The sequence below is a fragment of the Heterocephalus glaber genome, unplaced genomic scaffold (genome assembly GCF_053883595.1).
Source record: "Heterocephalus glaber isolate CG9 unplaced genomic scaffold, H.glaber_assembly_v1.0 deba00001442, whole genome shotgun sequence".
NCBI lineage: Eukaryota > Metazoa > Chordata > Mammalia > Rodentia > Bathyergidae > Heterocephalus > Heterocephalus glaber.
In genome coordinates this window covers 54,736,067-54,764,056 of record NW_028258296.1, presented here as the reverse complement: position 1 = coordinate 54,764,056, position 27,990 = coordinate 54,736,067, and the positions used below count along the sequence as shown (strand labels likewise).

Below are 27,990 nucleotides of genomic sequence, written 5' to 3'. Positions count from 1 at the left end.
TAGTTATCCACAATAATATCCCAGTTTCTTCTTTAAAGTGGGTAAATTTAAATTGACTTGACTGTCATATCTTACTTACGTGTAAAAGTTTACTTATGTGTGTGAAGTTACAAAAAACTCACTGATTTCTAAACCAAGCTGAAGTTAAGCTGTAAATAGGATAATACTGTATTAATTCAAAACAATTCAAGATACAAAGCCTTAATGATGAGTATGTACTTTTATTGATGTACACATTTTGCTCTTTAATTATATTAAAATTTATATCATTTTCCCCAATTATATTAAATCTGCTTACCAAAAAAAAAGTATTCTCATGCCAGAGAGTGAGGAAATACTAAAACACAAATTGAATAACGTGTGTCAAAGGGACACAGGAACCATGAGAAAGAGATTACAATAGCCAAATTGGAAAAAATGTGAGGAATCAAATAACCAACCTAGTACTGGATTATAACATAAAACATAAAAACCTGAATCCATATGGATGTAAATGGCTGAATTAATAAATGAGATGGACAGACAAAGCTCCCATACAGAACTCTAATTTATGCAGACACTCTGCCTTCAAGGAAATGAACATTAACTCTCTATTTCTTAAGTGAGCTGAACAGGTTGACTTCCTTCCAAAAATTACAATATGAGAAGCAAGAAAATTAACTGCAGCAGAGGAATCTGACAAACACTACCTCAGGCAGGTGATTAAGATTAACATGGATAGGGATAAGTCATGTTAACAGTATGTACCTTTGATATGATATAATGAGGTCATCTTACCTCTGTGGTATTCCTCTCCAAAATCAAAAGCCAGTCTCACCATGAGAAAAGAACTGGACAATCTCAAGTTGAAGAGTACTTTACAAAATAGCTGACTACCTCAAAACTGCTGAGGTCACCAAAAACAAGTCTTACAAATTGTCATAATATATGAGTCTCGGGAGATATGTCATCTAAATGTAATGTGGTATCCTGGAACAGAAAAAGAACACTGAGTAAAAGTTAGACAATATTTATTGTTTTATTAGTTGTGACAAATATACAACATTAAAATGTTAACAAAAGAGAAATTGGGTATGGGGTATACAGGAACTTGGTTACTATTTTTGCAACTTTTTTTGTGGTACCCAAGTTTGAACCCAGTGCCTTCTCACTGAGCTACATCCATAGCTCTCTTTATTTATTTGTTTATTTATTTATTTATTTATTTATTTATTTTTTTAAATTCTGAGGCAAGTTTTGCTAAGTTGCTAGTTTCCCAGGGTGTGCTCAAACTTGCAATCCTCCTGCTTCAGCTTCTCAGAGTCCTGGGATCACAGCTGTGCACCACCACACCCAGAAATGAATTTTCTTAAAACTATTCTAAAATTGAAACTTATTTTTAAAAAAATATATATTCTTTTGGTTCAGGAATTGAACCAGAACTACAGTTTAGTGGAATTTTCTCAGTGGGAGAACAATATTGTTTACTACCATTCATTTTAATTACTGTGTTTCCCTGATTACTCACAAATTAAATTGATGTAATAAAGTATAATATAAATTACCATAGCAATGTTGTTTCCTTTGCTACATAAGTATAGACTGTACCTATAGAGGTGGTGGCAGGGGTTGGGGGGCGGGAATGGTGGTCCAAGGTCAAAACACAACTTCTTGCAATCACTTAGGAAAGTTCTTTCTTGTACCTAAGCACATTGAGTAGTCCCCACAAGCAAGATTTATGGATGTTAAGGGAAAGCACATAAATAAGGTAATACTACTGCGTTTAATACTGAGTCTGTACCTTGATACTTTGGCTAATAGTAATACAGTATATAAACATTCTCCAGACTGCCTACTTGGAATTTCCCAAAAGTGCCATTTTCCCCATGATCTGTATGTAGTCTTGTGCTGTACTCTTGGTAAATTCTCCACCCACCTGCTAAATAAATAATGCTACATCATCTTCAAAAGTAGTTCACCTCTTACCTCTTCTGGGAATAGCTTCCTGATCCCCAATGTGAACTTTGTGTTTGTGCTCTCATTGTACCTGCAGTATTTCTCAATTATCCTTATATACTGTACAGTGTGACGAATATCCTTATACACTGTATAATAACAGTAAGGCCTCTTACTTGTTTCCTATTTGAATAAACTCCTTGGAGGCAGACAGGTTCCTCGTGCCTCATGTAGTGCCTGGTACACAGTAAGACCCCAGGAAATCAATGATTAATTGAATAAACACATTTATGTGGAAAGTAAAAATATGATTTTTTTTTTTATCTTTTATTTACTTTTTTGAGACAGGGTCTTGCTGTGCAGTTCAGGCTGGATTTGAACTCACCATGTAGCCCAGGCTAGCCTCGGACTCCCAGTGATCCTCTGGCCTCAGCCTCCCAAGTGCTGGGATTACAAGCGTGTGCCACCACACCTGGCATGATTGAGTTTTTACAGGATTAAATCAAACAGTGAATACTTTCATAAAAAATGACTAAGGAGATTAAGGAGTGTTTCATATTTTGAAATGTCTGCATGGTAAACATGTTCTCCAAAAAATATTCTGGACTAGACCACTGATCTGATTCAGTATAATATCACTAATACTCCTTTATAGACTGAAACACAAGTGTCTATCTGTAAATTATTTCTTCAACTAAGCACAGGATTTAGAAAGTCAGGGTCTTAACACAACAATGTGGGGTACAAGCAGGCTTGATCTGGCCATGACCTGGTTAATGAATATGTTATTTAATTCCCCAGCTGCTCTGAAGCCTCCATCACTTCCCTTGTAGTCACAGACCTGTTTACTCCTCTATATTTAGTGAAGATTTCATTTATTTACAGACCTGTTTACTTCCCTTTTAGTGAAGATTCTATTTATGTATTTATTTGAGATGATCTCACTTGCTTCTGTTTCTCTCCCTCTTCTGTGTGTGTGTGTGTGTGTGTGTGTGTGTGTGTATGTGTGTGTGTGTGTGTTCTGAAAACAGAAGCAGTAAGAAATGCTTCAGAGTCCTTGGGAAAGATGAAAGTACTGGGTATGGGAGAAGGGGAAAGGTAAGGATGTTCACAAACCGGGTACCCAAGGCAGTCAGGAATTTGGAGGGGTGAGCAAAGGGTTGCTGTAAAATTTGACCCCTTTTCTGTAGACTGTCTTTGGTAAGAACCAGAGAGGAGTTTTAATTAGAGAATGATGGATGTTAGACTTAAGTGGTTTCAATTCCATAATATAAAAATAAACTTTTCAACAAATAGAGCTGCACACTCAGAAAGGATGGCTTTCTCCCCATCATTATGCCTAACTAGCATACCTTGTAAGAAATGTAGTAAATAGTATTTAGGTGCCTCTCTTTCTGTGAATTCTTATTAAAAGCTTACGCTGTGCAAGTTGCAGGCAGAACATGAAAAGGAGCTAAAACCTGGACCTTCTTTATCATGCTTTTCCACACTTTCACGTTATCTTGTTAAAATGCAGATTCTGATTCTGTACAGGAGGGATGGACCCTCCGATTCTGCATTTCTAACAAACCTCCAGGCGATGTGAATGCTGCTGGTCCGTGTATAACCCGTTGAGCGACAACCGTTTCCAAAAGGAAATAAAACGTGCACTTCACAGTAATACAAAGAATTCGTACATATCTTATATGTTCCACTAATTATTATAAAATCTCTGGTTCCTCCAAACCTAGAATTGTCTTTGTCCTTTCTGTGCGTTTTGGTGCTTTTGTTGTTGCCCAGTTTCTTGAATTTTCTTTTGGAGTTTGTGCATAAGCAAATTCTTAAGTCTGGGACGTCGTTCTCCTGGAACTAACGTTTCACTAATTTGTCTGGCAAGGTCTAACTCCAGTTCAGCCCGCCTGGAATTTTCTGCTCCTCCCCACCGCCCAGAGCTTTAGCCTCGGCACTGACCTTCTTCCCTTCACCTGTAGTTGCAAGCCCGTTTTCCCGTTTCCGGGAGGAAGCACCCCAGGGGCCGCCGCGGGCAAAGGTGCGGTTCACGTAGCGGGGCGGCACGACCGAGGGCGCGAGAGGCCCGGGAGCCCCGCGCAGCGCAGCGTCCGGGCCGTGCGGAGCCCACGCGCCCTACCCGCGGGGCGGAGCCTGCGCACGCCTGCCCGGCGTCGGAGGCTACGCGCGCCCACCACCGAGGCGGCGGCGGCGGCTAGAGAGGCGGGTTTCGCGCCGCGGGCCTTGTATCCATTTTAGGAGGAAACCCGGATCGCCGGCTGCAGGCGCGGCTTCAATCGAGACAACTTTATTGGTGGCCTTGTCTGCAGACCATCCGTGCCCGCGGCCCGGGAGGAGGGAGCGCGTCGTCTGAGGTGAGCAGGGTGCGGGCAGCGGCGCGGGGCTTCCGGAGCGCGGGAGGCCAGGTGGAGGGGACCCAGGGCGGCTTCCTGGGCGAGGATTCCCGCGTCCCCGGGCGCAGGGGCGGGGCCGGGGCGGCCCTGACGCGGCCGCTGATCTTCCCCGCGCGCAGCCGTCCCTGGCAGGTGGCCCCGACTCTAGCTGCAGCCATGGGAAACACCGCCAGCGACCGCGTGTCCGGGGAGCGCCACGGCGCCAAGGCTGCGCGCGGCGAGGGTGCGGGCTGCCACGGCCCGGGCAAGGAGCACAAGATCATGGTGGGCAGCACCGACGACCCCAGCGTCTTCAGCCTGCCGGACTCCAAGGTAGGCGCCTCCGAGCACCCCGTCGCTGTCGCGGTAGCGGGGCTGGGCGCTGGCGCCTGGCGCCGCCTCCCTTCCGGGATCTTTTTCCCGACTCCGAGTTGGCTTTGTATTTTCCAGGGATGAATGTGTTGGGTGATAAATTATTCATGGGGTGCCGCCTCAAAATACGACCGAGAGGAAGAGTTCTTGTTTTCCTGGCGTTCTGACCAATCTCTGGGCCACATCTTTAGTTGGACAGGGACAGTAAATGCTACTCCCCAGCCGCATCCTTGATTCTGCTGACGCGCACAGGCTCCTGTGCCGGAGGGTGGCAGAAGGTATAGGTTATAACCCGGGGTGGAAAACTTCCCAGGGTGGATTGTCTGAGCAGCTGACCCTAGATCGCGTTCTCACATTTGCCTGGACGAGGTTAAAATTGTCACCGGACAGGGTCCGAGGAGGCTCCCAAAGTGGAGGTGAGGAACCGAAACACATCCTTCCTGTAGGGTCAACTCACTAACTCCCGAGGCAGAAAAATAATTTTCAGGACTCTTGAGAGGCATGAAGGATTTATTAGACTGAATTTTTTTTTTCTTGGTACCGGGGATCGAACTTGGGACCTTGCGCTTGCGAGGCAGGCGCCGGAACCACTGAGCTAAATCCCCAGCTCGTTTAGACTGAATTTTTAAAATACACTCTCAGAGAAATAGAGTGCAGGTCCTCAAGAGAGGGGCTGACCAGTGTGGGGCTGAGTGTATTTATGGGGACTTCGGGGTAGAATCTGAGGAACCTGTGAATGTATGGAAGGAGGCAATGAAAGACAGAGGTCTTTTTCTGTAGAGGAGCTCATGGTCCATTCGCAGGTGACAGCATCTCCAGTAATGGGGAAAAAAATCATTTTGTAAGTAAGAAAAAAATAGCAGAGGTCCATTTGCAAGTAAAAGGGAGTGGCTAAAGCCCATTGCAGGTAAAAGAGAATGGCCCAGGCTTATTGGGTCTTTAAGGATTTAAAAGGCTAAGTGGGTCTTAGGATTTTTTTTTTTTTTTTGGACTGGATTTGTGTTCTGAACCTGCATTTTTAAATCAGAAGTACAATTTTAAAATGCCTTTCCTTGTCTCCTTTTTACCTATCTTTATTTTTTTCTATCCTGCCTCAAAATGAGTTTATTTTTCCTGGAAATTTCTGTGTGTTTATGTCATTTCTGCTCTTCTAGGCTCTCTGCCCTTTTGATCCTTTTCCACTTTGGCATGGCTGTGAGCAGCCACCGCTTATTTGAATATTTTTGTTTGGTCTTGGGGATCAATAAAAGACATCATTTGGTTGACTGCTCAGTTTTTAACCCCATACTTTGTAGTTGTGGTGGCTGAGTCTGTGCTGCTTGCCCACCCAGCTGCTCCTTAATTGGGAGAGCCGATAATTCCAGATTTCTCCACTCCCCATTAGGACTTCAAAATGTTGCTTGGGGCTGAAAAGGACAACACACTTCTGACAACTTTCAGGAAGAGGAAATTTTTGTTCCCTGAATAGAAAATAGGTGGAGCTGACAGCATTGTGATTTCTGTTGCTGCATCTGTAATCGTTTTTTAGAATTGTAACATGAAGTACATTTAATTCCTTCAAGTAATCTCTCTAGAGTGGAGTAGGAAAATGGGATTGAGGAGGTTGGGGATGTTTGAGTTTTCATATTTTATCATTTTCCACTAAACTGGGGCTTCAGAGAATAAATGGAGTTTTATTTACCACACTGGTAGCCCATGAAATTTGGATTCTGTGGTTTATTTTCTTGCATCCTAAGTAAGAGCATCATCACAGAGGGAACAGTGACAGTGACTGAAAGGGCATTTCTGGGGGTTTCCTCTCCTTCTTCAGGACTTTCTCATCCTTTGGGCTGACTACCTAGCCATCTGAATTTACTTCAGGGCTTTCTCAAGCCCTGAAGCCCTTTTTTCTCCTTTTCCTGCATTGATGACTCGGGACTTAGGTACAGTGTATTTATCAAAATGTGACAGCAGTAATTGGTGTCCTGAATAAGAGTGAGGGCACTATGTGGGAATTGTGGTCTACTTTGAATCATCCCTTTCCTCACCTCTATCTTGCCATTAGTAGTAAAATAAGAAAATTGGTTCAGATAATTCCTAAGGTGTCATACAAATCTAAAATTTTATAGTTCTTAGTCTACCTTCTTCCCTCCACGTAAACATCTTCAAACTATAATTTTAATTGTCCTTTTGCCTCTTTCCCTGGTGCTTTTGCTGACTGTTTAACTTGGAGTAAACAATCTTTCTGTTAGTCAGCTGCATTCATTCCCTACTACAGAAATGTCATGTCATATGGAAGGGCTTTGCTCCAAAGCTAGGCATATTAATAGTTGTAGCTTTCAAATTCTAAACTGAAAATCCTGTCGTAAAAGTAATTGATGGACACAGTGGTAGTGGGGCCTACGTTGCTTGGAGTGCCAGCCTTTTTTCAGTACAATAATTCAGTGGTTCTCAACATTCCAATGTTTGTGCATTGGAATTACCCAAGATTTGTTTTAATAGTTTGTGGAAAACTTGAAACATTTACAGAGTTGGGAAAACAATATAGTGAACTCTATATACCTGTCACCCAGTTGAAACAGTAATCAAATTATGAACAAATACATGTCATCTGTTCCCCAGCCCATTGTTCCCCAACCAATTCTTTTGAAGGAAACACTTTCCTTCCATACTAGATACCATAACAGATATTATCTGTAACATTTTAGGATGTAGCTTAAAAGATGAGAGTTTTGTTTGTTTATTTTAACACAATCACAGTATTGTCTGGGAAGATTTTCATTTCCCCAAACCGAATCTGAGTCAAAATATTAGGGTTATTCTTCAGCATATGTTCCTGTAATTCAAGTGCAGCCAGTCAACCAGAGTGCACTGCTTTCAGAATATGGAGACCGAGGTTTTCTCTTCAGCCAATTCCTTGTAAAAGTCCCTTCAATGTTCTTTCTCATTTACTTTTGTGTAGGCTTCTAATTTTTCATCCTGTAGCTTTGAGGAATATTGACAGTATACAAAGTAGACATTTCCATTTTGGAAAAAAGAAATACTGATAAATAAGCTAGACTTTTTTCCTTTCAGTGCACCTTATTTTATTGGGTAACATTTTGACTTAATACTGTACAGTCTTATTTACCTATTTACCAGTCACTTAAGTTACCCAAAGCAGGGGTTAGCAAAGTTTTCTGAAATAGGCCAGATTATACAGATTCTGTTATAACTACTCAGTTCTGCTACTGTAATATAAAAGTAACTGTAGATTATTGGTAAAAAAATGAGCATAGCTATTTTCCAATAAACGAGTAATAGGCAGTAAGGATATTTTTTAAAGAGCCATCCTGAGGCGCTGAGTGATCTATGCAGACTCATGTTAAGCTGTGTTAGCCATTTGACCATTTTTGGTCCTAGATGAGTCTTTTTCTATAGTTTTTTGGGGAGAGGTAAAATATATTTTAATGAAAACATTTTCTCCCCAACTTTAAATAAAAATAATTTGCATTTTAAAATCTGAAGCTCTGTGACATCAGAACGTCATTGTTTCTGGCTCAGTGAACCTTTTTTTTTGCAGACAAGGTCTTGCTATGTAGTTCAGGCTGACCTTGAACTTGAGGCAGTCTCCATCACTAAGCCTTGTTGTCACTGCACTCCTAAGTCCCCAGCGCTCTTCGGGCACGTATGAGATATGTTCTCTTCTGGTGGAAGTCCTTGTGGCAGCTTTAGGGCCTCATTCTTAGCACGTGTTTAACCACTTCAGTTTTTCATTCATAGAAGGGATATTGTAAACTTGAAGAGCATGTGTTTTTTTTAATCCAAGCATCTTTATTGTATGTTTTTCTCAATATGGACATCTTTTTGTACTTTTCATTTGAGTAATAGTATGAAGTTTCTGAGGGTGCTGTGATCCCCACCATATTTTTTATGATTTTCAGGTGACGGCAGAAATATTATCTGGAATTCTTGATTTGGAAATTTGTGATGAATCCAGTCTGTACCAAGGATAAGATGCCACACCTTTTGTCACAGTCTGTAGTCTGCCTGGGAGCCTCTGAGCTTCTGAGCGCAAAATCCCTGGCATAAGTGTAGTAATTATACAGAGACGTTTTTCTGTAGTTTGTTCAAAATTGATTTAATTGCTAATATTAAATCTTAAAAGCTGTAAAAGCCTAGTAGCCCACCTTATCCTAGGGAGAAGAGTAACCTTTTAAGAATTCTTGGGTCACAATTTATTCTAGGGATGACCTACTCCTTCTTACAGCTACCTGGGGACAAAGACTTTGTGTCATGGCAGCAGGATTTGGACGACTCTGTAAAGCCCACACAGCAAGCCCGGCCCACTGTTATCCGCTGGTCTGAAGGAGGCAAGGAGGTCTTCATCTCTGGGTCCTTCAACAATTGGAGCACCAAGATTCCACTGATTAAGAGGTGAAGACATGTGTCGTGGTTGAGTCTACAGGGTCCAGGAGCTAACTTCCTTTCCTAGAATAGAAACCAGGCTGGACTACTTTTCTCCACCTACTAAGAGCTCTCTGAAGAACATGCCCCTTTTGTGACTACTTACTGTGCCTATGGCATTATTTTTTCTCTTCATAATAAGTCAGAGATGTTTTATTACTTAGAATTATTGCCTCAAGGGCTTTGTAACAGCTTCATGGGTACATTCCTTAGAATGTCACACAGATCTTTTCTGTGTTTGCGAGAAGTCTGTAACTGGCTGAGTTCAGTTGCTTTGATTTCTGCATAAAGCAAGATAACATTAAGTTCTGTGTAGCTATGTAGTAATGCTATTTGTTTTTCTGTTTTTGTTGTTGTTGCCACTGTTGTTTTGCAAAGCAGTAATGAACTATTTAACCATTATCAGAATAGTCTTTTGTATGTTAAGTCATTTTCTAGAAAAGTCTCACCAAAGTATGGACAGAATACTTTGAAACACTTCTGTACCTAAATCTACCTGTTACTTTACTTATACTTATGAGTAATCAAAAATATTTGTACTAAGGTGATCCATTTGGGGGAATCAGTGACTTTATTTTTTTCCAGATACTGGTTAAAACAAGTTATTTCCGGGGTAGGGGGGGTGAGTGTTGGCAAGTACATGTCCAAGGTGGTATAGAAAAGAGAATGGGTTTATACATTATTTTTTCCTTGAGGAATTCAGAGGCTTAGGAGTAGGAGAGGTCATTGGTATACTATGATTTTCATGTTCTATTTTCTAAAAAGAACTTGTTTGACCTGTGTTCATTTGTAGCCATAATGACTTTGTTGCCATCCTGGACCTCCCTGAGGGAGAGCACCAATACAAATTCTTTGTGGATGGACAATGGGTTCATGATCCATCAGAGGTAAGGTCTTCATCGGCAAGGACAGACTTTTAGCTATCATTTTAGCTGTCATTGTCATCAGGACTGATGGACAACGGCCCCCAATGTTGGAGGATTTCTCTCTTGATGAAAGATGGGGTGCTGAGTGTGATCATTTTTCATTTTAATTAAAAAGTAAAACCACAATTCTTTTGTAGATAATCAAAACTTTGTAAGTTTTTGGTTTAAAAAAAATTCCTTGGTAGAAGACCTATATAGTACTTTGGTTTCCTATATTTCTTGTATGGCCTTCAGGGATGGATTTGAAAAGGAGATTCAATAATTTTTTTCTGTTCACTGTTTCAGCCCGTGGTTACCAGTCAGCTTGGCACGATTAACAATTTGATCCATGTCAAGAAATCTGATTTTGAAGTATTTGATGCTTTAAAGCTAGATTCTATGGAAAGCTCTGAGACATCATGTCGAGGTAATTTGGTAGTATTTGCCCTCTCTTGCCGTGTCTTTCTTGTGTTACATATTCTTTCACCGTAGTGTTTTTTAAGTTTTGTTCTATGTTTGCATTTCTTCTGAGGAGTCTTCTGAATCCTGTGTATATTTATATATCCTGTAAACATTTCAGTCCCCTTCTTTGCAGCAAGAAATATTTCAGTCTTGTGTATTTTATTTCAAACTTTTAAACTGGGATCCACAGTCAGACATTTGTTTTGCATTGCAGCCTAACACAGACACAACTCTTAACACAGGTTCCTTGATGTAATGTTTGCCTTTATTAGATGTGATGTACTTCCACTGTATTTCCACTGAGCATATTTCTCTGCTATGAGTTCAAGACCTGCTGCTGCTAACTCGTTTTGGCATCAGGGACAAGTCCCTCAATCTTTTGGATTCTCAGTTCCTTGACAGTAAAACCAGGGGCTTGGACTCTGTGATTCTCTGCGTTCACAGTACCTTAAATGGAGCCTATCCGAATCTCGGTACAAGGAGCCTTGTGAAGTTTCTGAAAGAATAATTCAGATATAATAATTACCTGTTTAGGGAAAGTTTGAAAATAATTGTTTTCATTGTATAAGCTCAGTTAAGCTGTACATTCTTCTTAGATAGCAGTGACTCAAAGGGTTTAAAAATAATGAATTATGCAACTTCTTATTTCTATATTTTCACATTATATGATTCTGGCAAAGCAACCAATGAATAATAGACAATCATAATTATATACTGATGAGACTAGTATACTTTTGATATTTCTCTGCTCCCTCTTTCACTTGATTTCCCTCCACTAAGGTAAGGCTTAGCATACACTTTATTAGGAATCTATAGATATTGAGTTTTAATGTGCACTCACATAATATCTAGCTACATATGTGACTTTGGTAAAATCATTTAACCAGTTTGTATTTTTTTATGATAAAAAGGAAAAACTGTTCTATGTACTTTGCAATCCTCTTTTATGGGTTATATAACAAAATAATTGAAAGTGCTTTGAGAAGTTTCAAATTCTATATATTTTAAAGATACTACTTAATATCACTATTATTGCTACTTTTTTCTTTTGCTTATTTATTTTTTGTTTGTTTTTTGTTACTTTGAGTCAGGGTCTTGCTATGTAGTTGAGGCTGTCCTTAAACTCACTATGTAACCTAGGGTGGCCCCTGACTCAGCCTCCTGAGTGCTGGGATTATAGCCTTGCATCACCATGTCTGTGCTACATTATTAAATTTTTTAAAACAAAAATTACATTTTTGTATATTTCCATTTAGTCTGTATACTTTTTTATAGTTTTGAAATCTAATTCACATAACATAACATCCACCGTTTTAAGTTGTACAGTTCAGCAATTTTTAGTATAGAGTTCTGTTACTACAGAAACTGTTACTATTAAGAATTTCAGAGTATTTGTAAGGGAAACTTTGTACTTGTTAGCAGTCACTTCCCATTTCTTTCTCTCTTGTCTCTATCATGTACAAATCTACTTTCTGTCTTTATGGTTTTGCCTATTGACATTTCATACAAATAGGGTCATGTAATTTATGGTCTTCTGTTTGTGGCTTCTTTCACCAGTATAATGTTTTTAGGATTCATCCATGTTGTAATATGTATTGATACTTTTATTTATAACTGAATAAAATTCCATGGTATAGACATACTATTTTGTTTAGCCATTCATTGTTAGTAGACATTTGGATTGTTTCCACTTTTTGGCTATTATAAATAATGCTGTTATGAACATCCAGATACAAGTGTTTGTGTGGATATATGTTTTATCTTGGGTATGTACCCAGGAATGTAATTTCTGGGTCATAAGAAAACTATATTTAACTCTTTGGGGAACTGTCAAACTTTTCCATATTTTCTTATTGTTTTACATTCCCAGTAGCAATTAGAATACTGTAGAATGAAGGTTTCAATTTCCCCAGTACTTGTTAGTCTGTCATTTCAATTACAGCCATTCTAGTGAGTGAAAAGTAGTATCTTATTGTGGTTTTAGTTTACATTTTCCTGATGACTGCCATTACATTTTCTCCTTACTGCTCCAGTTATTATAGTATCAGTAGTCTTAGAGCTTATAACCATATTTGCTGCTTAGGTAGAAAAAAGAGGAGATTTAACCTTTTCACATTGTTTAAAAGTTTATAAGGCATCTTAATATCCATTATCCCTTCTGTTTCCTCAAAGACATTGTAAAAGAGACCAAAGATGATTATTTCTATTTTACAGATGAGTAAATTGATCATAGTAAAGGGATCTGTGCAGTCATGCAGCTGATAAGTGGAGTAGCTCATCCCTGAATCTAGATCTTCGACCTCTCATCTCTGAATGGCATGTTGCCATGTTAGGGAACTTTGTGCTTCATGTCCAGGATGACCCGGACTTTAACTTCTGCTACCTTAATCGTTGTAGATCCAGTAGGCCACTGTAGATCCATGGCTGCTTCTGTATTTAATATTAGTGGGCATGTATTGATAGCTTTTTCCATATATCATTACGAATTTTTCCAGTTTTCCCTCATATTTGCATAAATATCTTTCAGACCTTTCCAGCTCACCTCCAGGGCCATATGGTCAAGAAATGTATGTGTTTCGATCTGAGGAGAGATTCAAATCCCCACCCATCCTTCCTCCTCACCTACTTCAAGTTATTCTTAACAAGGACACTAATATTTCTGTGAGTATCCTGAGCATGTGGGGTTCTCTGGGACCATCTGGGCCAAAATTCAATAATCATAGAGAGTGAGATTATTACAAAGGTATGTTGAGATTATAAATCATTACATAACCAGCAGCATTCTACTTAGAGATTCCTTTTTCCAAGGCTGAGTTTTGACTGAAGAAGCTGACATCACAGTTTATAGTTGCCTCTGTTCCTAGTGCAATCAAGTCCAAACTATGCTATAACAAGTATCTGCTACTTCTGTTCCAACTCAAGATGCTTGGTGGATTTACAAAAGGATTACAGATTTTTTTTTTTTGCTTACGATTTACATCTCTAGTCATTATAATTGATTCCCAGTAAGATTATTTTTGCCACTTAACGCAAATCTTCCATTATTTGTTGTAGGTAAGATTTTGTTTTAGCTCAATTAAGGAACATTAGTAGATACTGAGGTTTAGTGTTTCTGCTCTGGACTGAAAATTGTCCAAACTTTCTGTAATGGAAATGTATTAATTTTTTTTTTTTTTTGGTACCGGGGATCGAACTCGGGTCTTTGCACTTGCCTAGCAGGCAGCGAAACCACTGAGCTAAATCCCCGGCCTGTGGAAATGTATTATTGTATATATTGGAGTGGTTACATTATTTAAAGGAGATAAAGTGTTCTAGTTTAGAGTTCTTAGCAGTCCCAGAGTGTTCTGAGAAAGTATTGGCTATTTGGCTTTGCTGTGCATTTAATCTCACTAACTGTTTTCTCTCTCTCAGTGTGACCCAGCCTTACTCCCTGAGCCCAACCACGTTATGTTAAACCACCTCTATGCATTGTCCATTAAGGTAAGTGGTAGTCCTGGTTCTTTGCGGCACCCTGCAAGGAGAGAGTAAGATCCATTATCTCTTCGATTTCCTCAAAAACACTGTAAAAGAGGGCAAAGATGATTACTTTTATTTTACAGATGAGGAAATTGATCATAGTAAAGGGATCTGCATATTCTACAGTTGTTACTTACTCTTAATACTTATCAAAGCTGAAGCTGATAGTAATGGTCTAAGTATAGAAAAACTTTTTATACTAGAGAGTTGTTTTTAAATCTCAGACTCTGTCTCTGTGTTCTGACTAGCTGAACTGTCCCATAATGTAATAGACTTTTTAGCTTCCCAGTTTCTTATCTAGTGGCTAGAACCTTTATACCACCTATTTAAGTCTGAATTCATAGCAGTTAGAGTTCATTTGCAAAAAACTCAGTTTAGCTTCCAGTGCAAAAAATGCTTGAATGTGGTAGTAAGATTTTCACTTTTAAAATGTGGAACTACTTTCATGTGCCTCCATCATAGATACCCAAGTGCTTGCATCTCTCCTATACAGTAGGTAAAGGAGACTGTGACCAGATTTTCCCTGTCTCCTACATGTCTGGAGGCCATTGTTTTCCTGTTGCTTTAGACTTTGGGTTGAAAATATCTGTTCTGTTCTGTCTTGCCATGCACTTGTGGTTTGGCTATTAGAATACAGTTGTATAGCTCTGTGGCTGTCAGACCGGGCTGATGATCAGAATCACCTAACGAAGTCTGTGACCATACAAATTCAGTGGCTACATTCCTAGAGAGTCTGAGTAACTGCATCTAGGATTGGCTCAGTGATTTTTCTTTCAACCGCTTATGTTTCTTAGGTGTATGGCTAGATTTTAAAAATCACTAACAGAGCTGACTTCGATAGATTATATGGTAGTATATAAATATATTATTGAATTTCATTTTTATAATAACCTTTTGAGATAAGTATTATTTTTAACCCCTGTTTTATAGATAAAGAAACTAAAGCTCAGAGAAGGTCAAATTGCCAGTAAGTACCAGAGACAGGACTGAGGTCCAGTCCTATTATCCTAATTCTTTCCTAAGTATCATTACACCAGATCTCCCCAAGTAGGTCTTTCTCTTACTTGCTTCTTGTTTCTATAAAGTGTCTCCTGTGGTTGAACTTTTTACCTGCCTTGCTTCGGTCATATTTAGGCTGTGTATCAGCATACTCTGGTCACAGAATGTTAACCTGAGAATCAGTCATTGTGGATAACGCAGTATGGTGGAAGGTAGGAAGATACACTGGTTTTTAAATTGGATTCCCTTGGGTTTGGGGATCTGATTGAACTTTATTACTTCCTGTACCTGCTTCTTAGTTGTTGGTTGATTTCATAGGCCTGCCATCTCCTCCTGTGGTATAACCACAGTCTGTAACACAGCCTAGGAAATGATCCCTCTTACTTTCTTCTTACTGGATCTGACCCAGGTGAAGTTCTTGATTATTGTTCGTCTCGGCTTTGACCCTTTCATGGTTCTCTCACATTGTTTAGGCCATTTGGAACTGATCCATTGGATCAAATGTATTTCTAAGGAAAATTTTATCTACTTTGTTCAAGAATAGAGGGGGATTGCTCAGTTCCCTTTAGATCAGAGAGAACTTTTTTAGTCCATTCCTGGTATTCAGTGGGAATTAGACTTCCTTAAGGGCTTGGAAATGGTTTTTCACAAGGATCATTTTCCTTTTTTTTTTTTTACTGTATTTGTCTTTCTAGACCTGGAGAATAGGGTATTTCATTTTTTCTTTCCTAGTTTTAAGCCTAGTGTTGAAGTAGACGAGAGGATGAGTGAGGTAGGAAACTAGTATTTCTTTCGCACTTTTTGTGTGTCAAATTCTTTGTCACATACTATTTTGTAGTCATCAGAACCGCTCAATGATAGGTGTTATCTTTTGTATTATGAGGGGGAAAAAAGGCTTAGAAACTGTAAGTGAATTAACCTACAGCTGCAAATATAATAATGGTAGGAATCCAGATTGGAATTGAAGTTGATTTGACTCTCAAACCAACCTCTTTCTATTGTATCCAATTATCTCTGTTAACAGTGAGTGGGTGTGAAGGACTGATGGCTGGGAATGGCTGCCTGTGACCTGAACTAGTGAATTAGCTGTGATAACTTCTTTCCCTTACAGGACAGTGTGATGGTCCTTAGTGCAACCCATCGCTACAAGAAGAAATATGTCACCACACTGCTGTACAAGCCCATCTGAAGCCATTCTTCTTGCCTCTGAGGATTCAGGAGAGGCCTCTTCCTTGCCTGTGGACTGAGCCAGTCTTCTCTGACACCGGAAGGGTGGTTTGCTTTGAGGCTGATGTCTTTCAGAGCCTCTGAGTAGGATGCTCTGCTTTTGCATTTGATTGCAGATGAGAGCTTTATGAGTTCATGGAATTTATTTTAAGAAAAACACATATATACATGAGAGGAAGGTTGCTGGAAGCCTTCTAGCCCCCGCTAGATGTATTTTTTCTGCCTCTGGGTATTTGCTAAGACCTGTTTGGGGGAGCTGCACGAATGACTACATAGGAAGCATTCTTTCTTAACATGAAAGAATGGCAAACTCTTAGGATCCTTGTTGGGTGACACTTCTACCACTGCTACCTTGGATGTCCAAGGGATGGACTTGTGCTAGACTGCTGCCCTACTTAGCGCTGTCTCATTGCAGGGGTGGCTTTTCTCGCATGGGTTCTCTTTATTCCCACGTTATGTGACACACAGCCTGTGTTTTTTATTTGATACCAGATGCTCCAAAAGAACCCATTTTCCCCTCATTTCAGCTTCTTCCTTGTAATAACCTTCAGTAACTGTACCTGACTCCTCTAATACAAAACTCATTGAATAAGTAGCCCCTTTAGGCCTGACTATCCCACACTAGAAGTTAGGGATGCCAGAAGGTCTCTTTTTTTAGTCTGCTCTGGTCTTGGGCCATGTTGTTAACTGCTTTTACTTCTACTAAAGGAAAGAAATATGACTCAGCGTTATATGGCAGAATGCAGATCCACTACTTGTTCTAATTTGGTGCCACAACTTCAGCAGTATGGCACGTTCCCATAGGTTTTTCCACCTGGCCTGGCCCTGTTTCCAAATCTCTTTCTCAGAGCAGACAGCTCTGTAAATAGGCTTGGAATCAGGGGACATCTTCTGTGTCTTTCATCCTTGAAAGATTTTTGTGTGCCTGCATTTTTCTTTAATTAAAAAAATGCCTTTCATTGATCTTAGGAAACTGTATTGAAGAATTTCAGGCTTTTAAAAAATGTTGATGATTTTCTTTTCTAGTCTAGAGATATCTACAGTCTTACATTAAGATAGCCAGCCTTATGTACATCATTACACTAGGCACTGCTGTAGAGATTAGTCCATTTAGGCTCATATGATGTACGTAATGGATTCCATTAACTTAAAGATAGATGTGTAAGGCCGTGACACAAAAATATATCTCTGGTATCTCTAACCATGAAAAGTGTTACTCTTTGCACCAAATGTTAACAAGATCCTTTTTTTCTTTACACTCCTTTCTGAGAAATGTGTTTGATGATGAAGAGCATCACTGATACCTGTTTATAGACTGAAACGTATCTATTCAATCCACCCTTGATATTCAGAGATAAAACATTTTCCCTCTAGTATGTTGGCCCTTCCATTTTGCAGATAAATGCAAGTCAAACATTCAGCCTTTAAGGAAGCCAGACTGCTGGATGGTTGAGATAGCCCTTGAGTGCAGTGAAAGGGTACCAACAGGTTTAGGTATTTCCTTACTGTCTTTCCCAAGCAGAGATGGCAGCACAATTGTCTTTGGGTGTGTGGACTTCTTTGATGCCAGCTATAAAGCAGTAAGGTGGCAGCTGTTTATAGGGAATGCATTAAGTGCTTTGGTAATTGTTCATTGTTGAGAGTACAAAGTGAGTTAGCCATCCAGAGTTACCTTCTGGAGAATTTTCTGTGGTCTAAACCACTGTTTGAATGGTGTGCTATTTTTAAAAATGCAGGGTAAATCTTAGAACCAACTCTCAGGATCCAGATAGTTTTAAGTTTTATTGGAATTTTGTTTCTATCTCATACCTATGGAATAATTAGGCCACCTTGGAAGATTTAGAATCATAGTGATTACATGGAAGATTTTCTTGTACTTGTTATTTCTTGTCAAGAGTATTGAAACATAATTGTATGTGTACTAAAATTTTTACTCCACACAGGTATACCACTGCAGTGGGGCAGGAAAAAGGTCTCCAGTTTCTCTCAGGCCAGAGACTTCTGTGAATCGGGTCTGGCTATGCTGGTAGTAAGCGCTGGTGCTGGTGATTTCAGATCTGTCTAATGTGGAAGTGTGCAGGGTCAGTTTCCGAAGTTCTCGCACTGTCAGCCTGCCAGCTGGTGTGGAAGGAGGTGGGTAAGAAGAACGGGGTCATGACCCATTCAGTGCTCGTCCCGAGAAGCCTCTCTTGGTGCGTCACGGGGACACTTCTGGAAGTGAGGAGGGAAGAGGGTGGCCCAAAGTGCAACTCACTCATCCTCCTATATATTGATTAGTTGCAGGGGCAGCTTATTTTCTGCAAAAAGAGTATTTGTCAGATTTTGAAAATGAGTAACTTCAATATCACATGAGCCCTATAGTTTTTACTGTTAATGAAAGATTATTTATTTTATTACTTTTTGTTGTTTTTTTTACTATGAGAATTTTGCAGAGCCAGCGTTTAATAAAAAAAGAAAATGGCCCTTAAGAAGGGCTGACCCATGAACAACTGCATTATTCGGGTTTTAAGGAAAAGAAAGAAAAGTGCCTGAACTGAGGAGGGAGAGTGGGAAACTAAAGGCTTAAGTAACTCAGAACTGAAAATAACCTTTTTTTAAAAAAAACTAAAATCAGAAATAACCTAATGGTATTCTTGGATCTCATTGTACAAAATTTAGCAGTAGCTAGCACATCTTCCTTTTGCCTACTGTCATTCCTGTTTTCTGTACTTCCCTCTGTATTTTCCTTTAACTTCATCAGAGTTCAGTAGAGTTTAAGTCAGTCATTACCTACGTAAGTTAGTTATCTCACTGTCACAGAGAACTTCACACCTTGCTTACTAGCTAGCTTTAAGCTTCTACTTGAACGGGATTTAATCACTGCACACAGTACCCCTAGAGGGCATACCTACCCTCAGTCAATAATCTTGGCTTTTTAAACATACCCGATAGAGAAACGGGGTAAAATAATTCAAGAGAAGTTTCTGAGAGGATCCAACAAGCCAGGCCCACTTTCTTCCAATTATTTTGAGTCTCTTGATCTAATGTGTCTGAAATAAAACACTTGAAGATTGTCAGTACTCCATGCATGCTGCTAAAGTGAGATTTGGAAAGAAGTGATACCTCCAGATGGGGTTTGTATTAATCTGGGGTATAAATAAAGGAGAAACATGGATGACAGATTTCCCTGCTTTTAACTGGGGAAATAAGGCTTTTAAAATTTTGACTTCAACTGAAAATGATATGCAATAGTCTTATGTTTGTATGTGTTTAAAATACATTCTGTTCTCAGAGATTTCTACATCCTCACATTCTAGTGATTTGGAGCATAATCTTAAGAGCAAATACATAATTTGTTTCTACATTATTTTGACTCATCCTTAAAGCCAAGTTCTCGCTGCTGACTCAAGTTACCCATGGGATGGAAGACCTGGTAGGGTAAGGGTCTTTCAAAGTTTTATGAGTCTAGGCATTTGTCTCTCCTTAAGTGCCAAACACAACTGAAGATTGAAGGACTGTGGTTTCTGCAATGAACATAAACTTCTGGAGTGAAAAGCTAGATCTCTTATAAATTATAAGAAAAAGGAAAGAAGGGAAGGAGGGAAAAAAATTGTCTGTTATTTGTAGAATTCAGTTACTGGCAATGGAATCCCTCTAGGATTCTAATTGGGATTTTGTCTTGGTTTGTTTTCACTTGTGTTTTGAAGTGAATATGCTTCATTAAAAAGTAAATTTTGTATTAGCTTCAGCATTAGTTGGAGTTAAATAAACTGTGCGTAGCCCAGTGCTTTTGCAGTAAGAGTGGTGTGAATACTAAACTGGATTTTGTAAGTCATGCTAAATGCTGAGGGGATACCTATGTTAAGTATCACATTAGGAATCGGTCATCTTGTTTTTCATTCCCCTCCAGAGAGCACTAACTTACCCAGCTTGCAGTTTTAAGACAGTAAAAGCTCACTGTTTGATCAGTCCTTCTGCACTGAGTCCCCTGTATGAGACTTATTTGAATTTTGGTTAGTTGGAGGATGTTGGTTGCTATTATATGAAAGTATTTAACGAGTAGCTCTGTCTGCTGTAAGGGGGAATAAGACTACAACTTGAAGGGACTTAAAAGCGTTCTCCTTGAAGTGGTGCTTTTTGTAACCTAGAATGCTGGGGTGCAGAGCTGCTTTTCAGTATTTCACAAGGGAGTGGTATACAGATAGAGATTTGAAAACCTTTCTCCAGTATAATTTGTCACTGGACTCTGACATGCCTGAAAATTACGTGATGTAACACATAAGTAAATGTGGTATTTTTCCTCATAAAACTGCTTAATAAAAGTATTATACAGCAATAATATTTGAGCTATTTTCTGATGTGTTATCAAGATTTGTCTGCCTTGGTCGTCTCAGAACCTAAAGAATGGAAAATTGTCAGACAGGTATATTTGAGTAAAGGGAGAAGTCATAGCTGCCGGGGATACAAGTCATGTCCTTCCCTCTGCCACTTTTTTTTTGTTCAGGCTATGCAGCATTAACTATGGGAATTCAAACTCAGTGATTTGATTCGCAAGATTTTCTCTGGACTGACTATATTTTGTTATCAGCCTATGCCATATTACCTGAGGCCTTAGAACAATGATTGTCACCCTGACTGCACATTTATATCACCTGTGAAAGTCCCATAAACATCAGTGCCCAGTCTGCTGCCTCCATCGCAGTTAAATAGGAATCTCTGCTGTGAGGGCCAGATGTCTGTGTTCAAGTTCCCCAGATGATTCTAAAATATATTTAGGGTTGAGGAACACTATTTTGGACCTTCCCTACTTGTTTTTCCTTTTCAGATTATATACTTCATTCTGACAGCGCATCGCTCTTCTCAGATGGCCTTCAGGACCATGAATATAAATGATCTTTGTTTTCCATCCGTTTATTTCACAGGGTTTTTACATAGTTGGCCTCTGGGTTTCTTTTCCTAAAACAACCAAGCTTCCCTGTATTTGCTGCTCTAAAGATTCATCTCCCTTGCTCCTAGAGGAGAGAGTGAGATGAAGAAGGGATATAACAGAATGATGGGTAAAGAAAACCTGTGGTAATAGGACTAGACCAGATCCTTTACCCTCAAGACTCAGCAGCAGGCCCAGATCGCTTGCAGACATGAGAGATGTATAATGTGGATTCTACCTGTGTAAGAATGTTCTGTAAACATTGTGTGCTCTGGTCACTGACCAGTAGGGCCAAACCTGCACTGAAATGTGCTTTCTAAAACATTTCTGGTGTGCTTGGACTGAGGTCTTTTTTTGGATCCCCTCCAGTTCTCTCTTCTCCCCTGCAGTGACAATTGCCAGTAACGTAGGTGCTTCAGAAACATGAGTCTGCCTTTCCTTTCCCTCTAACCTCTGTGGTCACTTCATCCAGCAGCACATGTTCAGGTCTGGAACGCCACCTCCCTTTTCCTAATACATTCAGCGGCTCCAGGCTCACACATTGGCTGAAGAGAACTGCTCATGCCCTCCTACCAGTTAGCATTCTTTAGGGACTTAGTTTTGCTCTGAAGGAAACTTGAGACTTCCCTTTGTCAGAAGGCCTAGATCTATATGCTGTATGATATTTTAAAACCCAAGCCAGATTTTCAGATTATTTAACTACTCCCAAGCTAATTTCCCTTCAGTACCATTTCCAAAGTGTTCTCAATATTAACAGCCTGTAAGACCAGGTAAGGATATTGAGCAACTGAGAGTTGAGGTCACTGCTAACCTGTGTACTTTGTTCTTAAGGGGAAAATTCCAGGTCAATTGATACTCAAAACCATGATCTAGAACTCTAGTTATTTTCCAGGATTTTTGGCTATCAGTTATAGTAGTTCTGGATTACAAGTTAGAGGTTAGAATTGGGTAATGGGATGCCCTTAAGAGGATCTCAGAAAATTAAAAAGTATCAAGGGGCAGGTTAAGAATATTTTAAATGCACAAATGCTTTGGGCCAACCTGAATTGGCAGATCTACATTCTATAGATTGGAGAGTGATTTAGAGTATCTGAGGATGAAATAAAGGAATTTGACAATCTTGGGGTCTACCAGATCAAGGGCTAGTTTTAGAGGCCTGTAGAGCTTAGAGGATTTTGAGGGGTGGCATCTGGTTTTTAGGTGCAGAAGAGAATTGGTAGCAACCAGGACTAGCTGAGCTAGTCTTGGGGAAAGCAAAATTGCCCTGGTGATCTGACTTTTCTAGCCACTTAACCCCCTGAGGCTAGTTGCTGAATCTGGGCGTGGAGTGAGGATTGACCTTTACCCAGCCAGAGAGTATCTTCTGGGACAAAGTGAAACCAACAAAACTTATGAGGAATGAGTTGAAACTTGAGGGGCTTCAGGTGCACAGCTGACTTTCTCCCAAAGGACTCTGTGTGGGAAGCTTAGGAGACACCACAAAATCTTGCAAAAAGCAGAGTGAAATCTCCAATTGTGGTGCCATGGTAATAAGGACTAACTAGGTCAAAGAACGTTGTCCGCAAAACACTTGCCAGGTATGGAGTAATGCAGGGTGATAGAACTAAAGAACTTTAATAAAAATTCTTGAAGGGCCAGCCAAATGCTTTCCAATTAACTATGCCAGAATACCAGGGACCCCTGCAGTTAGGTTCCAGCGTCCTGTCCAGTATAGACGCAGGCCTGAGAAAACTAAAAGAACTAGGAGAGAGAAAACGGTGCCAGGATGACCAATGCGGGTGCAACCGACAAAGGCATTGGCCAGTCCCAGGCACTGACTTACTGACAGTCAACTGGGGTAAAGGTGAGCTATGTGTGGTTTCTATGGAAATTAAGGCTCGTAAAGGACAAGAGAGCATTCTCCAATTAGGAACAGAATAGACAAAATACATGGTTGTAATTAGAACATTGTCCTAGTTAGGTTTTAGTCGTGGGAATGGAATTTGGGTGTGAGTTACTCTGACCTCGGCTTGGCCAGACTCACTTCTCAAAACAAGCCAATTGTGGGGTTAACTCTTCACAGCCTGCACTGTTTACAGCCTGCTTTGGGCATAATCAATACTTTGGTCTTCTGCACAGAAAACTAAACAATAGGTATAGGAATACAAAAAAATACTCAACTATCAAAAACATGTTAACAGCCACAGTAACTGACATCCAATCAAAGATAACCAGGACACCAGGGATTTAGCTCAGTGGTTCCGCCGCCTGCCTCACAAGCACAAGGTCCCGAGTTCAATCCCCAGTAACAAAAAAAAAAAGAAAAAAAAGAACCAGGAGATTTTTACCAGGCAAGATGGAATAATGGATGAGATTTACCTTCCCACCAAAACCAACTAACAATCCACACAAAATATATGAAATGGTAGTTTTCAGACACTTCCTTAGTCCATTTTGTGTGTTTAGAATATCCAGGATTGGGTGATTCATAAAAAACAGATTTACTGGAGTTCTAGAGGCCAAAAAGACCAGGGGGCTGATACCTGTCATGGACCTTGTGCTGTGTCATCCCGTGGTGGAAGGTGCAAGGGCAAAGTAGTAGGGGCAACAGGAGAGGCAGGACCACCTTTATGCAAGAAGCGACTCCTGCAGTAACATCTCCACCCCAGCAATAACAGCCTTAATCCATTAATGACAGCTCTCACAACCTATTCATTTCTTATAATTTTCACCTCTTACATTTGGCTTCCATCCTGGGGTGTGGCTAGTTTGGGCATAGAGAACCTTCTGCCGGGTGGGTCTCTGTGCCGCTGAACGCTGAATCATCCTACTGTGATGACCAAGAGCTGCCTCACACACACAAAGTGGAGAGCTGTCAGATTCAAAGGGTAAAAGCTACAGGGTCCTGCACGTCCAAGTCAGATTAAAACTGAAGGCCAAGATCCTACATATCACACCATGGCCACCAGTGCTGTGATCAGGTATAAGTTACTTGATCTTCTTAGTGGACACTGTTCTCCTCTGGACTCCTTTTGGCTGGCTCTCTAATGTGCTGTGTGTCTGTCTCTGGCCTTGTCCTGGTCTTCACCCCCTCCCACCTCCTTTCTCTCCCACTCTCTACCCTTCCCTTGCCCTGACTACACTCTGGAGCAACGCTTCCACTCCTTTTTCCTTGCCACCTTACCTGTTTCCCTCTGTCGTCACCAACATGCCCCAGTCTGAGGCTACTTCTTCGTTCTGAATGTGAAGCACAGTAAAGTTTCATATGGTCTCCTAACTTTTCCAGGGAAGCTTGGTTCAGTCCAGTATAAAAGTGTTAAAGAACAGTCACTGTTTTGAAATACTGGCAACTGAATCCAGGGGCACTCTGCCACTGAGCCACATCCCTAAGCCTTTTTTTGTTTTTCTTTTTCTTTTTTTTTTGAGACGGTTCCAGGCTGCCCTGGGACTTGCCACCCTTCAGCCTCAGCCTCCTGAGTAGCTGGGACTATAGACATCAGTCATTATGCTGGACAAAGACCAGCCACTTTTTAAAAATGAGGACAAGTTTGCAGTACATAATGATCGCAGTCAACATGGGGGATTTGTACACGTACCTAACACATCTTAATTCTTTATTTTCTGTCCCCTCCTCCTCCCCTCCCTCCAACTCTTCTTCCCCTCCCAATTTACAAAAGCTCCGTTTCCACCTTTTCCTTCAATTCTTTTCTCCCTTTAGATCCTCTCTCTCTTTCTTCTCACCCCTCCTTCCATTTCTTGTTCCTTTTCTCATTTGAACAAGTTCTGCCCACTTCCTAATATCTGTCCTCTACAGTATTTTGCTCCTTATTTATGCTTTAGGTTTCTCACACAAGGAACAGTGTGATATTTAAACTTGTGTGTCTGGTTTATTTCACTTACGATGGTCATGAGATGCATCCATTTACCTAAAAATGTCTCAAGTTTATCCTTCTTTATGGTAGAGTAGTATTCTGTGTTATATAAATACTTCATTTTCTTTAGCCATTTTGTTGATGAGAATATGGTCTGTTTCCAAGATTTAGGTTTTATAAATTGTGCTGTAATAATCATGTGTTTGCATGTATTACTGTAGTACAATTTTTTCAGGAAGATACCTAGAAGGGGAATAGCTGGATCAACCTCTAGTTTTAGTTTCTTGAGAAATCTCCATACGCCTTTCCACAGTGGTTGTAGCAATTTATACAACCACCAACAGCGGAGAAGGGTTCCTTCCCCCACCTCCATCATCGCCAGCATTTGTTATTGGTTAATTTCTTTTTTTTTTCTTTTCAGTACCCGGGATTAAACTCAGGACCTTGCCAGGCAGGTGCAGCAACACTGAGATACATCCCCAGCCCTGGTTAACTTCTTGAAGATAGCCATTCTTTCTGGCATGAGATGGAATCTTGATGTTGTTTTAATTTGCATTTTTTGAATGAGCAGTGATGTTGAGCACTTTTTCATGTACTTATTGGCCATTTGTATTTCCTCTGGGAAATATTTATGCATTTCAGATACCCATTCTTTAATTGGGTCTTTAAATTTGTGAGGGCCTATTTTTTTTGAGTTCTTCATATAATCTATATTAGCCCCCTACCTGAGAAGTAGCTGGCAAGAAATTTTTCACATTCTGTAGGTTGTTTTTTCACTCTATTGATGGTTTTCTTTGCTGTTTTAAGGTTTTAAATTTGATGTGATTCCATTAGTTGATTCTCTGTAATATTTCTGTGCAACTGGAGTTTAAGGACAGCCACTTTGGAAAGCCTTTAGCACCCTCCAATTCTAGGGTCCTCTAGGCCTAGAAATTGACAGGCCAGAATGGAAGTCTTGGTCTCCCCAGGGACTTGTGGCGGTGTCGTCTTTCACCGACCATGTACTGGGTGCTACTAGGTGCCAGGTCCTACACTGGGTGAGGGGCTGCATAGGGAGCAAACCCCGGGTCCCTCACTCATGGGATTCACCTCTGCAGACACCGAGAGGGGCAGCATGGCAGAGCACAACCAGCAAGAACACACGCAGGTCACATCCTTCCCGCCTGCAGGGCTGCTGGGTTCTGGGGCACGGACAGTGAGCACGGTGAGTGAAGGGCGGTGAAGAAGAGAGTATGTGTGATTTCAGACCAAGTGGCTGTCATCTGCAGAGGGGCAGCTTCTGAGAGAAAAAGGGGAAGGGCAGAAAGGTAATGGGGCCACCACTCATTCGATAAATGACCTAACTTGGCCAAGATGAGTTTCAGTGTCTGCAGCACCAGGGGATTTTCAATGTGTTTTCAGGTAGAAGAAGAAGGGGCTGGGAACTTTCTGACTACATCATAAAAGTCCATGCATTTACATATGTTGTTTCTGTTGTAGAATGGATTAGTGTGTGGCTGCTGGTGAAAAAGATTAGGACCCTCTACTCCTCACTTAAATTCTTTTTACAGCCTCTGATTCTTTCTCAAAATTTACCAAAGTCTCTAGAGTCATTTTATCTTTCAAGAAGAGATCGTAATGTAGCCCTCAGCCCCTTTTGGCTTCCTTCTCCTTGGACCTGCGGGTGCTGGGAAGTCTCAGTGGTTGGGAATGTTCACAGTTTCACAGTGCCGGGTTTCCCCCTGTCCCGTTAGATGACATGGGTCTCAGTGTCAGTCAGTGTCCAGAGCACTGAGGCTGCCTCCATCCAACAGGATTCTGGGGGGACCCTAAGGAACCACATGTGGAAATCACCAGTGTACTGACTCCAGGTTGTACACCTCAACAATACTATCAACTATGCCATCACAGGATGCACACTTTGACTTGGTGCTGTCCTGTCCTGACACTGGAAAACAAATTAGTAAGCGCGACGCTTTAGGACACCTCTCGGTTTGCAGGTACACTGAGGGAACAGTACAGATTTCCCTTACACCTTCTGTCTCTGTACACAATTTCCCCTGTTATTGAAATCTTGCCCTAGTATGGCTTATCTGCTGTAATTAATGAACAAATATTGATATAATTAACTAATGTTAGTAGATTTTATATTATGGTAAATTCTTTGTGTGTTATAGTTATAGACAAATTCATGGATTTTGACAAATGCATGATGTGAGGAATCCCCATGAGGGTATCATACGGAGGAGGAGTTTCAATGCTGAAAAGTTCCCGTGGCTCTTCAGGTTTCCTCCCTCCTCTTCCCCGACCTGTCAGCCCCTTGGTCTTTTTACTATCACCAAGCTTTTGACCTTTCAGAATGTTCTATATGTGGGACTATACAGCGTGAAGATTTTCATACTAGCTTTCTGGCATAACTTTTAAAAAATTCTTTCATGTCTTTTCATGAATTGCTCATTTCTTTTTATTTCTGAATATTCTTCCTCTGTATGGATATATCAGAAACTGTTTATCCATCACTTATAAAAGACATCTTGATTACCTCCAGTTTTTGACAGGAATGAATGAGGATGCTGTGAATACTCATCTGCAGGTGTGTGTGTGTGTGTGTGTGTGTGTGTGTGTGTATGTGTGTGTGTTTGTGTACATAACTTTTCATTTCATTTGGGGAAGAAGCTAGGAAAATATTTGCTAACCTATAAATACTAATATTATGTTTAGCTTTGTAGAAAACTGCCAAAGTGCTAGCATTTTGCATTTCTACCAGCAATGAGTGAGAGAATTCCTATGTGCCACATCTTTGTTAGCTTTCTGTTTTTGGATTATAGCCATTCTAACTGATATGTAGCAGTATCTAATTCTTGCTTTGGTTTGCCATGCCATAGTGAGAACTAATTTTGTACACCCTTTAATGTACTTATTTTCCATGTCTGTATCTTTTTTGGTGAGGTGTCCAGACCTTTAGCCCAGTTTCAAACTAGGTGCTTGGTTTTTTAATTGTCGAGTTTAAGAGTTCTCTTATATTTTGTATA

The 27,990-nt window shown here is 40.3% G+C and overlaps 1 protein-coding gene and 1 pseudogene across 3 annotated transcripts; one reads left to right on the top strand and one right to left on the bottom strand.

Annotated features, from left to right (window-relative positions):
* The first annotated feature begins 999 nt into the window (after positions 1-999).
* On the top strand, positions 1,000-20,540 carry Prkab2 (protein kinase AMP-activated non-catalytic subunit beta 2). Of its 3 annotated transcripts, none has more exons than XM_013075573.3 (9): positions 1,000-4,298; positions 4,457-4,649; positions 8,917-9,083; positions 9,907-10,000; positions 10,325-10,445; positions 13,008-13,141; positions 13,892-13,960; positions 14,927-14,963; positions 16,107-20,540. In XM_013075573.3, the coding sequence occupies exons 2-9, from the start codon at positions 4,494-4,496 to the stop codon at positions 16,124-16,126; spliced, it is 798 nt and encodes a 265-aa protein (XP_012931027.1). In that variant the 5' UTR covers positions 1,000-4,298; positions 4,457-4,493; the 3' UTR covers positions 16,127-20,540. The 3 variants fall into 3 exon arrangements, with proteins under 3 accessions (XP_012931027.1, XP_004853936.1, XP_087068864.1); XM_087212738.1 differs by having other exon boundaries at positions 4,122-4,298; positions 8,894-9,083; XM_004853879.3 differs by lacking the exon at positions 14,927-14,963.
* On the bottom strand, positions 7,380-8,920 carry LOC110351002 (large ribosomal subunit protein uL30m pseudogene; annotated as a pseudogene).
* Positions 20,541-27,990: the final 7,450 nt, after the last annotated feature.